A 14,063-nucleotide genomic window follows, 5' to 3' on the forward strand; every position below is an offset into this window, starting at 1 on the left:
TCACAAGCGCCATTAATTCCATAGCACTTTACAGACATTATCAGCACTTGTTCCCATTGGGGCTCACAATCTAATTCCCTATCAGTATGTCTTTGGCGTGTGGGGAGAACGCGGAGGAAACCCACGTAAACATGGGGAGAACATACAAACTCCTGGCAGATGTTGTCCTTGGTGGGATTTGAACCCAGGACCCCGGCAATGCAAGGCAATAGTGTTAACCAGTTTTTTTTTATTATATCAATACGTGTTGGAGCTGTCGTGTCCCTGATACCGTGTGTGGGGGAACATGATGCTGCGTGGGACGTTATCATATTGTATGGGAGCCATCAAGCTGAGTAGGGGTCATGATTCTGATTGTGTGGGTCACAATACTGTGTGTGAGGGCCATGATGCTGTGTGGAGGTATCATACGGAGTGGGGTCATAATACTGTGTGTGAGGGGCTGTAGGGACAATAATACTGTGTATAGAGGGACATAGGGAGCATAATACTGTGTGTGGGAGAACTATGGAGATATCATACTGTGTGTGGGGTACTTTAGTGGCATCATGCTGTGGGGTAGTATACTGTGTTGAGGGGCTGTGGGAGGCATTATACTGTTTTTAAAGTCACTGTGGCGGCATCATAATGTGTGGGGGCATATTGTGTAGCTGCAATTGATTGAGGCAGGGCCGGCGTCAGCACCCGGCGCACCCGGGCAAATGCCGGGGCCCTGAGCAGGCAGAGGGGCCCACTGGCGGTCGCGCACCCCGCTGGGCTATGGGCGGAGGAGAGCGGTGTCAGCGCCCGCCCTTCTCCGCCGCTTGCTCAGGGCCCCGGCAGCTGGATACTTACCTCTCCCCGTGCCTCCGCAGATCAGCTGTCTTCCTGCTCTGCGCTCCCTGTGACGTCTCAGGTCAGAGGGCGCGGTGACGTCTTTACACCGCGCCCTCCCCTGAGCCATCACAGGGAGCGCTGAGCGGGAAGACGCAGACAACGCTGGAGTTCGGACCCGAGCAGCGGGCAGCAGGTGAGGAGAAGGGAGGTGAGTATTTGATTTTTTTTTTTTAAATGTATGGAGGCAAGGGGCAGTATAAAGAGAAGTTGGGGGGGCATCCTCCATGGGGCATTATAAGGTGGGGAACAGCCTGCATAGTGCATTATGTGGGGGGTAACAGCCTGCATGGAGCATTAAAAGGGGGGGGGGCTGTATGGGGCATTATGTGGGGGGTAACAGCCTGCATGGAGCATTATAAGGGGGGGGGCCTGTATGGGGCATTATGTGGGGGGTAACAGCCTGCATGCAGCATTATGTGGGGGGTAACAGCCTGCATGCAGCATTATATGGGGACCGGTATCCTGTATGGAGCGTTATATGGGGGCCGGTATCCTGTATGGAGTTTTATAGGGAGACCAGTATCCTGTATGGAGCGTTATATGGGGGCCAGTATCCTGTATGGAGCTTTATAAGGGGACCAGCATCCTGTATGGAGCGTTATATGGGGGCCAGTATTCTGTATGGAGCCTTATATGGGGGCCAGTATTCCGTATGGAGCCTTATATGGAGGCCAGTATTCCGTATGGAGCCTTATATGGGGGCCAGTATTCCGTATGGGGCCTTATATGGGGGCCAGTATTCCGTATGGAGCCTTATATGGGGGCCAGTATTCCGTATGGAGCCTTATATGGGGGCCAGTATTCCGTATGGAGCCTTATATGGGGGCCAGTATTCCGTATGGAGCCTTATATGGGGGCCAGTATTCCGTATGGAGCCTTATATGGGGGTCAGTATTCCGCATGGAGCCTTATAAGGGGGTCAGTATTCCGCATGGAGCCTTATATGGGGGCCAGTATTCCGTATGAAGCGTTATATGGGGGCCAGTATTCCGTATGGAGCCTTATATGGGGGCCAGTATTCTGTGTGGAGCGATTCACCGGTTTCTGAGCTATTGTGGAATTTACAATAGATATCACTCATGTAATGTAAGAAGTGAAATCTTTGCATTGTACTAATATATATATATATATATATATATATATTTATATATATATATATATATATTTATTTATTTCTCCGCCATATCTCTGCATCATGAATCGTGGTATGTGTTAAAGGGGCCCACTGAGACTCTTTCGCCCGGGGCCCAGAAAAACCTGGAGCCGGCCCTGGATTGAGGGGATATTATATTGTCTGTGGGGTATTATTGGAGGCATCATACTCAATGGCAGCCATGATAGGGTTATTGCAGTGGGTGAGAACACTATGGGGTTTCTGTAGGGGCTTAATTACTGTGTACATGCTGCAATACATGTTCTGCTCCATGTTTTAAAATTTGGAAGGTATGAACCTGCCTCAGTGAACAAAATATTTTTTTTATGATGTGGGGATAGGATGTTTGGGGGGGGGGGCAATTAGGTCTCTTGCTATGGAGCCCCATTATTTCTATGTATGCCCCTGCTTGAAAAGTACTTGTTCTCCTCGTAGAGGTCCAGCTTGTGTAGTGAGTAACTGAGTGCCCGACAGGAGCTGTTAAGAGCAAATTACCGTACCCTGTCATTTTTCCATGAACCAGTATAAGTCACACCATTTGGACTCCTGTTTACTCCTATTCCGTTCCTCTCCAGTGCTCCTGCTTCTGATTTTCTGCATTCACCATCTGAAATAAAAATAATATGAGCTTAGGCGTCTGTCAGCCCACACTAACAATATAAACTAACCATATAGCAATTTAATGGATATAGCCCCTATAAAAATTGCATCTTTGGTGTTTGAATCACTGCCTCTGTTACATAGAAACTAAAGCTCTATCAAGTCTGCTAATTAGGGGCTTGGGGCACTTTTGGGGAGGACAAAAGGCTCAGTGCGCCGTTAACCCCTTCACCACCAAGCCTGTTTTCACCTTCCTGAACAGGGAAAATTTTACAATTCTGACCAGCGTCACTTTATGTGGTCATAACTCTGGAACGCTTCAATGTATCCCAGTAATATGAGAATGTGACACTTTGTACTTCATCATAGTGGTAAATTTTGGTCGATACAATTTGCGTTTATTTATGAAAATATTGAACATTTTACAAAAATATGAAAATTTTGCAATTTTCAAGCTTAGAATTGTTATGCCCTGAAATTAGATAGTAGTACAACACAAAATAGTTAACATTTACCACATGTCTACTTTACATCAGCACCAGTTTTGAAACATATTTTTATTATTAGGAAGTTAGAAAGGTTAAAAGTTTATCAGCAATTTCTCATTTTCTCTTTTCTTGCAAGGCTCCTTGAAGGGTCAATATTGACTTGTAGGACTGCTACTTCCAATACGTGGCACTAGAGTTCAAGTCCTCTTCCTCTCTGAAGAGACAACTTGCATATTTAATTTCCCTGGGGAGCATGCAAAGAGTTTAAGTCTCCTCATATTGGCATGCCAGACCTGGCATGTCACTCTCCACAAGGAGAAAAAGTACCCCTTAGATCATTTTCCCAACAAAATTTACAAAACCAATTTATTTAGGGACCACATCACATTTGAAGTGACTTTGGGGGGCCTATGTGACAGAAAATACCCAAAAGTGACATTATTTTAAAAACTGGACCCCTCAAAGTGCTCAAAACCATAATTAAGAAGTTTATGAACCCTTTAAGTGCTTCACAGGAATTAAAGCAATGTGGAAGGAAAAAAATGTAAATTTTAATCTTTCCCACAAAAATATTGATTTAGCCCCCAATGTTTAATTTTCTCAAGGGTAACAGAAGAAAATGGATAGTACAATTTGTTGTGCAATATCTCCTGAGTACACTGATACCCCATATGTGATGGAAGACTACTATTTGGGCGCTCGACAGGGCTCGGAAGGGAAAGAGCACCATTTGACTTTTGCAACGCAATATTGGCTGGAATACATAGTGGACACCATGTCCTGTTTGCAGAGCCCCTGATGGACTAAACAGTGGAACCCCCGCATAAGTGACCCCATTTTGTAAACAACATCCCTCAAGAAATTTATGTAGGGGTGTAGTGAGCACCTTGAACCTGCAGATGCTTCACAGAATTTTATTAAGTTGAACCGTGAAAATAAAAAAATCCAATTTTTCTCACAAAAATGTTGCTTTAGGCCAAAATTTTTCATTTTCACAAAAGTATCCGGAGAAAATTGATGGTACAATTTGTTGTACAATTTTTTCTGAGTACACTGATACTTCATATGTGGTGGAAAACTACTTGGCTGGAACAAATAGTGGACGTCATGTAGCGTCTGCAGAGCCGCTGTAGTGCCAAAACAGAAGAAACCCCCCACAGGTGACCTCATTTTGGAAAGTACACCTTTTGGGGAACTCGTTTAGGTATGTAGTGAGCATTTTAAAGCCACATATGATTCACAAAATTGTCTAACCTTGGGAAATGAAATGCGGAAATGAAAAATTTAATTTATTCAACTAAAATGCTGTTTTAGCTACAAGTTTTTAATTTTCAAAAGGGCTGTTAAGAGGAAATGGACCAGATAATTTGTTACGCTATTTCTCTTGAGTTCACCAATATCTTACTGTATATGTGGTTGGAAACTATTTTTCAGGAACAGTGCAAAGCTCAGAAGGGAAAGAGCGCCATATTGGAGTGCAGATTTTGCTATGATCTGCAGGTGCCATGTCACATTAGCAGAGATCCTGAGGTCCCAGTACAGCAGAAACCCCCATAAGTGACCCTATTTTACAAACTACACCCTTCAATTAATTAATCTAGGGGTGCAGTGAGGATATTGACACCACAGGTGTGTCGCACAATTTAATACTATTGGGCAGTGAAGCAAAAATAATTACGGTACATTTTTACCACTAAAATGCTGTTTTAGAATCAAGTTTTTAATTTTCAAAAGGGAAAAGAGAAGCAAAAGGGCTACATACAGTAGTTTTTTATGAAATTTCTCCTGAGTTCACCAATACCCCATATGTTGTCAGAAACTACTTTTTAGGCACAGTGCAAAGCTTGAAAGGGAATGAGCACTATATTGTAGTGCAGATTTTGCTATTATGATTTGCAGGTGCCATGCCACATTGGCAGGGCCCCTGAGGTGCCAGGACAGCAGAACTCTTTATAAGTGACCCCATTTTACAAACTACACTTCTCAGTGAATACATCTAGTGATTCAGTGAGGATATTGACACCATAGGTGTGTCACCATTGGCTGGTAAAGAAATAAGAATTAAATTTTTATCATTAAAATATTGTTTTACCACAGATTTTTCATTTTCACAAGGGAAAATGGGTAAAAAAGCATTATAATCTGTTACGCAATTTTTCCTGAACGTGGCAATAGCCCATATGCAGCTGTACAGAACTGTATAGCCACACGACAGGGCTCGGGAGGGAAGGAGCACTAATTGACTTTTTTGCAGAGCCGATTTTTCTAGGATAGTTGGTGGCACTACGTATACAGAGCCCCTGATGTGCCTAAACAGTGGTAACCCCCCTCAATTGACCCCTTATTGGAATTTTCAAGATCAAACAAGAAGTCAAGTTGCAGAGTGAAAATTGGAAATATGCCATTGTAATGCTCAATACACTGTAGTACCCAATACATTGTGCCCAGCTTGGGCTTCAGGAAACATGCACCCGTAAATTAAGTGGGCTCGCCTCACTATGTTATATAAATAAATAATTGAAAATATGGCGTGGGGTCCCCCCTATTTTTAATAACCAGCCAAGGGAAAGTAGACAGCTGTGAGCTGGTCTTATTATGCTAGGTAGGGTCCAATAACCACGGGGCTTCCTAGCCTTGTAATATCACCTCACAGCTGTCTGCTTTGTCTTTGGTAGTTATTAAAAACGGGGGGACCCTAAAAAAAATAACTTGGCGTCCCCTTCATTTTTAATAACCAGCAAAAGCAAAGCAGACAGGTGGGGGTTGATATTAAGAAGTCTAAAACCTCTGTGTGAAAAAAGCAGCACCCAGTATTCTAAGTGATACATCATTGGAATCAGCTTCTCTTTGCCTACATTACGCTGCTCTCAGATGAGGTAGAAAAATCTGCAGATTCCCTTTAGAAAAAATAAATGTGGAAAACATAAACTCTACGCACAGTGGCAAACTAAAAAAAACACACCAGGAAAACATATAAAATAAACTTATGGTATGTGCACAAGTTTAGGATTTTCAGCAGAAAATTCTGCTAGAAATCCTGATGTGTTGGCAAGAAAAAAGCTGTGTAAAATAGTGCATTTTATCTGCATTTTTTACAGGCATTTTTATTGCAGATTTTCCGCCACTCGTTAATATAGGTGAAATCTGCAGCAAAAACTGAAAGAAATGACATGCTGCAAATTTATATCTGCCGCAAATCTGCAAGAAAAGAGACTTCAGGAATTTAACTCACAATTTTGGTACTAGGAAATCCTTCAGGTTTTGTAACAAAACTGTGCAGAAAAAAATGCCACAAAAATGTAACCTGTGCACAAACCATTAGGCTACCTTCACACATTCATGTGACACATGCGAGTACTGTGCGATTTTTTCTCTGAAGCACTTGGACCCATAGAATAGAACGGATCCATTAAACTCAGAACATGTCCTATTCTTATCCGACCCGGCCATTCAAGAAGTGACATAAGATGAAACATGTTCAGCAATGTTGGCTGTGCATTATGTTCAATTTTTGATGCGCTTTTTCAGGCGGATTCCAGAAGGCTATTTGAACAATGTTTTGTGGACGAGCTACACCAAAATGCTTCTCATTTAAACCAAAAGCTCTATGTTTGGAGAAAGAAAAACACTGCATTACACTATAAAAACCTTATACAATCTATCAAACGTTGCAGCTGTAGTATCACAGTTTGAGTCTGTTTTGCTGCATCTGGGCCAAAACATCATTGATGGAACAGTGAATTCTGAATTATACAGGCAAATTATAAAGTAAATGTTAGGACATCTGTCCATGAGCTGAATCTCATGAGAACGTGGTTTATGCAGCAAGACAACGTCCCAAAGCACACAAGTCGTTCTACAATAGAGTAGCAACAGAAGAGTAAAGTTGAAGTTTTGGAATATCCACGTCAAAGTCCTGACCTTAATCCTATACAAATGTTGTGGAAAGACCTGAAGCGAGCAATTCATGGGAGAAAACCCAACAAACAAAACAGAATTGAAAATCTTTTGTAGGTATAAATGGGCTAAAATTTCTTTCAAGTCAGTGTGCAGGAATAATGATCAATTACAGCGTTTATATGCTGCACAAGGGGTCACACCAGATGATGAAAGGAAAGGTTCACATACTTTTGCCATTCACAGACATGCGATACTGGATTATTTCCTCATTTAAAAAATGACAATTTCTTACATTTTTGACAGATTTTTTGATTTGGTTCTCTTTATCTACTCTTTTGACTTTTATGAAAGTCTGATGTCGTTTTTTGTCAAATTTATGCAAAAATATGGAAAATTCTGAAGGGTTCACAAACATTCAAGCACTGTATGCCATGATGGATTATTGAAGTTCAAAAGGCCAGAGCCGGAAGAAGTGTGTGCCCACACGACACAGCTGCTGATCATTCACTTCATGTTTCTATGTTTTATCCGATGACCCGTGCCGCTTCACAGCTATCTCTACTTGTAAGATCTAAAGCTCAGTGTAACTACATCCCTCTGGGACAACCTTTATCACCAGCAACCTCTTGTGGGTATGTTTTTCAGACATCATAGAAACGTTACCCCTTAGATACCGGTCTGACGCCTCTCATTCAGCCAAACCAGAACTCACACTTTGCACTGACGAGGGGCAGCACCCCAAAACACTGTCTCTGCAAATTGAGTTCTGGCCTTTATCCTAAATCATTTGACAAGGCTTGCTAAAGGGTCACTATTGACTTTTAGTATTGCTACTTCCTGTAGGTGGCACTACAGTTCTGGTCCTCTTCCTTTCTGAAGAGACAATTTGCATATTTCCCAGAGGAGCATTGCGGCTTTAAAAGTCTCCTCACCTTGACATGCTTAACATATCACTCTCCACAAGGAGAAACGTTACCCCTTTGATACATAAATCCTAAAACACTTTGCAGGATACACTGTGTGCAGAATTATTAGGTAAGTGAGTATTCTGGCTATCCCATCATTGTTATGCAGATTTTCCAGCTCCCAAGCTGTATATGCTTATTGGATGAAGCAGATCAGGTGAGGTGTATTTGTGTAATGAGGGTGAGGCCTAAGGATACAACACCTTTCATCAAGGTGGGCAGAATTATTAGGCAGCTTGTTTTCCTCAGGCAAAATTGGCCAAAAAAGAGATTTAACTGACTCTGAAAAATCAAAAATATTTACAAGTCTTATTGAAGGAGGCAGCATTCTTGAAGTTGCTAAGATATTGGGGAGTGATCACAGAACCATTAAAAGTTTTGTTGCAAATAGTCAACAGGGTCGCAAAAAAACATGTTGAAGAGAAAAAGACGCACATTATCTGCAAAAGATTTGAGAAGAATCAAATGTGAAGAGACCAGGAACCCATTATCCTCCAGAGCTGTCATTTTCCAGAACTAGAACCTCCCTGGAGTGTCCAGAAGTACAAGGTGTTCTATGCTCAGAGACATGGCCGAGGTAAGGAAGCCTGAAATCACTGAACAAAGCACAAAAGGAGAAACTTCAAGACCGGGCAAAGAAATATTTGATATAAGATTGATTTTTCAAAGGTTTTATGGAGTGATGAGATGAGAGTGACTCTTGACAGACTAGATGGATGGGTCTGTGGCTGGATCAGTAATGGCCACAGATCTCCACTTAGACTCAGATACCAGTAAGGTGAATGTGGGATACTGCTATAAACTGATTACTAAAGATGAGCTAGTTGGACCTTTTCAAGTTGAAGATGGACTCAAAATCAGCTCCCAGACCTACTGTTAGTTTTTAGATGACACTTTCTTCTAACAGTGGTATAGTAAAAAGTCTACATCTTTCAAGAAAACCATGATTTTTATGCAGGACAATGCTCCATCACATGCGTCGAAGTCTCCCCTGCTTGGCTGCCTGTAAAGGTCTTAAAGAATAAATGATTATGGCACAGCTCCTTTCTCACCTGACCTAAACTCTATGGAGAACTTGTGGGACCTTCTTAAATGGGAGATTTACAGCGAAGGAAAGCAGCCATCTCTCTGAACAGTGTCTGTGGGGCTATGGTTGGCGCTACCCAAAAGGTTGTTCATCAATAGATTAAGAAACTCAAAGGCTCCATGGATGGAAGGTATTAAGGGGACGGTTGCAAACAACTTTATTTATAATAGAAAGCAACCGAACCCGGGGTCCGCGGTGCAGCCTGGAGGTCTGCGGCCGAACACCTTCCAGGTAAGAAGGTAAAACAACCAACTGAAATAATAATCCCTTTGGTGTTACTGCACACCGGAACAGGAATAGGGATTTGCACTATCTCCGTTAACTGCACGAGAGATGTGTGCTAAATAATGTATCTGTAGCCCTGTTTACAGCACAGAGACTACATGGCGGAAGCTAGGATGCGTGTGTGACTCACACCGGTGTATACGTGCTCCCAGCCGGCGTGCTACCGGACTGAGAAGTATCTCTCCACGTGGCTTACAGGCGGTGCCGGGAATACGGCGTCTGCAGACTGCTCGGGGTGTATGGCGACCCCTTTGTCGGAGCCAGACTGTCAGACGAAGCTACCTGCCTCCCTCCATCTAAGGCTGCCTATCCCTCACTAAACCTGCCTGACAGAAGCTAAAGCACACGTGGAGCCCAAACGACCAAGCGTCCACACAATAACACCATCATAGCTCAAAGATCAGAGTGCGCCGCCATGTTTGTGGGCGGGCTATTTAAAGATTAAGCCCTGCCCACCATTGCACTATTGGTGACGTCACCCACGACCAATCAGGCGGTGCCAGGTCACCGGATTAGCTGAATCCCAAACCACCAATCACGGTCCGCCATGTCACGGGCATGCTCAGAGCAGTGAATCCTGGACTTAGACCTGTTTCCCTCCGCAACCTACGCTTCATGTTGCTAGGAACGAAGACCCAAGAGACAACCTGTACATCTCGTGCACCAGCTAGGTGTTGGGATTGATGATGATGCTGAGCAGCATCAGCCCTGGCTGGACTGGAATGGGAGACCACAGAATCCACTGATGGCTCTGAACCCATTTTGGATCCAGCAAATGCCCAACGCCTCACAGAAGGCTTATGACTGTTATTGAAAAGGAGGGCGGTTATTTTTGACACTGATATTTTTTCTGAAATGTAATTTTGTACATTTTGAGTTGTTTGGTTATTATTCTCACTTTAGCAGATGAAAATAACTGAGATGGGAAGAATTACGTTTTTCATTTAGTTGCATAATAATTCTGCACACTAACAGTTGCCAAATAATTAACCTCACTTTTACTTTCTTAAATATTCAGGTTTATTAACCTTTTGGATTGACCGACAGCACTATAATTGTTCAATAATAAAATTAATCATTAAAAATACAAATTGCCTAATAATTGTGCACAGAGTGCTCTGGTTACTGTTCTGTGTCCTCACAGATCATCTCATTTCAGCTGCACAACATCTGGTAATAGCGATTACAGCATTCTCAGCGAGACAGGAGGCTCGGCACTAACACGGTATCCTATACAGAGGCTTTTTCCAGATGCTGCAGCTTGCACTTTTTGCTGCCCATGAACGACCTCACAGCATTGCTCCGTCCTAATGATAAGAGGTTACATCTTGCTGGTCAGATTTGAAAACTACAGTGCAGTAAAGAGAAAGAAATTCCCTTCATGAAATTATCCCAGGCCAGCAACTTCACAAGGCGATAAATAAGTGAAATAAAAGTTTCAGTTTAGAATAACATTTTAAAAGGGTTTCTAACATGGTCTATACATAAAAAAAATGCCATACCGCTGCCCTGTCCCCTGTCAGTCTCCTTGCTTCACCTTCTGGCAGAGATAGCATTTGATTGTTTCACAGCGGTGGTGAATACTGATTGCCTCCAGCCCTCATGTGATTCCCCCATCAAATGCTTATGCCAGGGCATGCAGCACTGAATAAGGAGGAGAAGCGCTGGTCTGAGAGGTATCTTTTTTTCACCTTCCTGGGCTCAATAATAAGGAATGTGGCCATAGCAAGGATAACTGTCAGGGTGCTCTGTAGTGGAAGCTTAGCAACTTTTAGTAAGGCTTCCACGGACAAGTCTTTGTGCTTGCTAGTCAGTCCGTCTATTAGATTCCAGGAGGTACCCTGACCTAAATCATTTAACCCCTATACAGGCTGTGAAGACCCGGGGTCTTCTGTGGGCATAACGCTACTCACACAACACAGGGTGAGGGTTAACCCCTTAAGCCCCGAGGGTGGTTTGCACGTTAATGACCAGGCCAATTTTTACAATTCTGACCACTGTCACTTTATGAGGTAATCACTCTGGAACGCTTCAACGGATCCCCCTGATTCTGAGATTGTTTTTTCGTGACATATTGTACTTCATGATTGTGGTAAAATTTATTCGATATCACTTGCGTTTATTTGTGAAAAAAACGGAAATTTGGCGAAAATTTTGAAAATTTAGCAATTTTCAAAATTTGAATTTTTATGCCCTTAAATCAGAGAGATATATCACACAAAAGAGTTAATAAATAACATTTCCCACATGTCTACTTCACATCAGCACAATTTTGGAACCAAAATTTTTTTTTGTTAGGGAGCTAAAAGGGTTAAAAGTTGACAAGTGATTTCTCATTTTTCCAACAAAATTTACAAAACCATTTTTTTAGGGATCACATTACATTTGAAGTCACTTTGAGAGGTCTTTATGACAGAAAATACCCAAAAGTGACACCATTCTAAAAACTGCACCCCTCAAGGTGCTCAAAACCACATTCAAGAACTTTATTAACCCTTCAGGTGCTTCACAGGAATTTTTTGAATGTGGAAGAAAAAAATGAACATTTAACTTTTTTCACAAAAATGTTACTTTAGACCCAATTTTTTTATTTTCACAGGGGTAACAAGAAAAAATGGACCCCAAAATTTGTTGTGCAATTGCCCCTGGGCACGCAGATACCCAATATTTGGGGAAAAAACACTGTTTGGGCGCACGGCAGGGCTCGGAAGGGAAGGAGCGCCATTTGACTTTTTGATTGTAAAATTTGCTTGAATAATTAGCGGACGCCATGTTGTGTTTGGAGAGCCCCTGTGTGCCCAAACATTGGAGCTCCCCCACAAGTGACCCCATTTTGGAAACTAGACCCCCCAAGGCACCTATCTAGATGCATAGTGAGCACTTGGAACCCCCAGGTGCTTCACAAATTGATTCGTAAAAATGAAAAAGTGTTTTTTTTTTCACTTTTTCATTTTTATGAATCAATTTGTGAAGCACCTGGGGGTTCCAAGTGCTCACTATGCATCTAGATAGGTGCCTTGGGAGGTCTAGTTTCCAAAATGGGGTCACTTGTGGGGGAGCTCCAATGTTTGGGCACGCAGGGGCTCTCCAAACGCAACATGGCGTCCGCTAACAATTTGAGACGATTTTCCATTCAATTTGTTAGCGGACACCATGTCACGTTTGGAGAGCCCGTGATGTGCCTAAACAGTGGAGCTCCCCCACAAGTGACCCCATTTTGGAAACTATACCCCCCAAGGATTTTATTAAGGTGTATAGTGAACATTTTGAACCCAGAGGTACGACACAGAATTTGTTTACATTAGGTCATCATATTGAATAAGTTGTCATTAGTCTTGAGCGCAAGTGCTCGCTACTTGAGTTTGCATCGGGTACTCAGGTATGCACCATGTACAGTGTGTGCTCGAGTGACATGCTCGAGTCGCTGCTCCGCATGTTTCACGGTTATTAGACACCCCAAAAAAAACATGTGGGGATCGCTCGTGCATGGCAGGCAATCCCCGTAAAGTTTTTTTGGCCGCGAAGCATATGGGGCAGAGACTCGAGCATGTCACTCAAATACCCACGATACTCAATGCATACCAGAGCACCCGATGCAAACTCAAGTAGCGAGCGCTTGCGCTCAACACTAGTCGCCATATCGTCATCTTTTTTTCTTACTTTTGAAAAAAATCCCAACCCCATCACAACCCCAACCCCAGCACAACCCTAACCATAGCACAACCCTAACCCTAGCACAACCCTAACCCTAGCACAACCCTAGCCCCAAACCCAGCCCTAACCCTAGCCCAATCCTAACCCAAGAGTTTATTTTTGACGCCGTTCCTTGTGCGGTATAAGTGATTAGACGACTTTATTCATCGGGTCGGTGTGATTACAGCAATACCAGAATCATATGGGGTTTTTATGACTGACAGCTGTCACACACTAAAAGACGCATTTTTTGTAAAATCTAGTTTTTGCATCGCCATATTTTGAGAGCTATAATTTTTCCAGATTTTGGCAGACAGTCATGTGACGGCTCGTTTTTTGCGGGATGACTTGACGTTGTTATTGGTGCCATTTTCAGGCACGTGACATTTTTTGATCGCTTTCTATTCCGATTTTTGGGAGGCAGAATAAACAAAAACCAACAATTCAGGAATTGCTTTTTTTTTTTTTTTTTTTTTTATATTCTGTTCCGCGTGTGGTAAAATTGATAAGGTAGCTTTATTCTTCGGGTCAGTACGTTTACAGCGGTACCACATTTATATCGTTTTTCTATGTTTTGCACTTTTACATAATAAAAGCAATTTTATAGAAAAAAATATTTTTTAGCATCGCTTTATTCTGAGAGCTATATCTTTTTTATTTATCGGATGATGGAGCTGTATGGCGGCTTGTTTTTTGCGGGACGAGATGACGTTTTCAGCGGTACCATTTTTATTTATATTTGTCTTTTTGATCGCGTGTTATTCCATTTTTTGTTTGGCGGTATGGTGATAAAGCATTGTTTTTTGCTTCGTTTTTTTTTTTTTTACCGTGTTCACTGAAGGGGTTAACTAGTGGGACAGTTTTATAGGTCAGGTTGTTCCGGACGCGGCGATACCAAATATGTGTACTTTTATTGTTTTTTTTTCTAATAATATTTATTGATGGGTACATTATATTTTTATTTTTGGTGGATTATTTTTTTATTTTTTTTTAATATTTTTGCAATTTTTTTTTTT

General features: G+C 42.2%; 1 protein-coding gene across 2 annotated transcripts in view; it reads right to left on the minus strand.

Annotated features, from left to right (window-relative positions):
• The window catches only part of MORN2 (MORN repeat containing 2), a 51,660-nt gene that overhangs the window by 25,311 nt on the left and 12,286 nt on the right, over positions 1-14,063 (minus strand). For both annotated transcript variants that reach the window (XM_073672586.1, XM_073672585.1), the window contains exon 3: positions 2,530-2,636. In XM_073672586.1, the coding sequence (XP_073528687.1) occupies positions 2,530-2,636 (107 nt within the window). The remainder of the gene's footprint in view (positions 1-2,529; positions 2,637-14,063) is intronic.

Source organism: Phyllobates terribilis, unplaced genomic scaffold, assembly GCF_046119375.1.
Source record: "Phyllobates terribilis strain yellow unplaced genomic scaffold, ASM4611937v1 Scaffold_3__8_contigs__length_932513732, whole genome shotgun sequence".
Lineage (NCBI taxonomy): Eukaryota > Metazoa > Chordata > Amphibia > Anura > Dendrobatidae > Phyllobates > Phyllobates terribilis.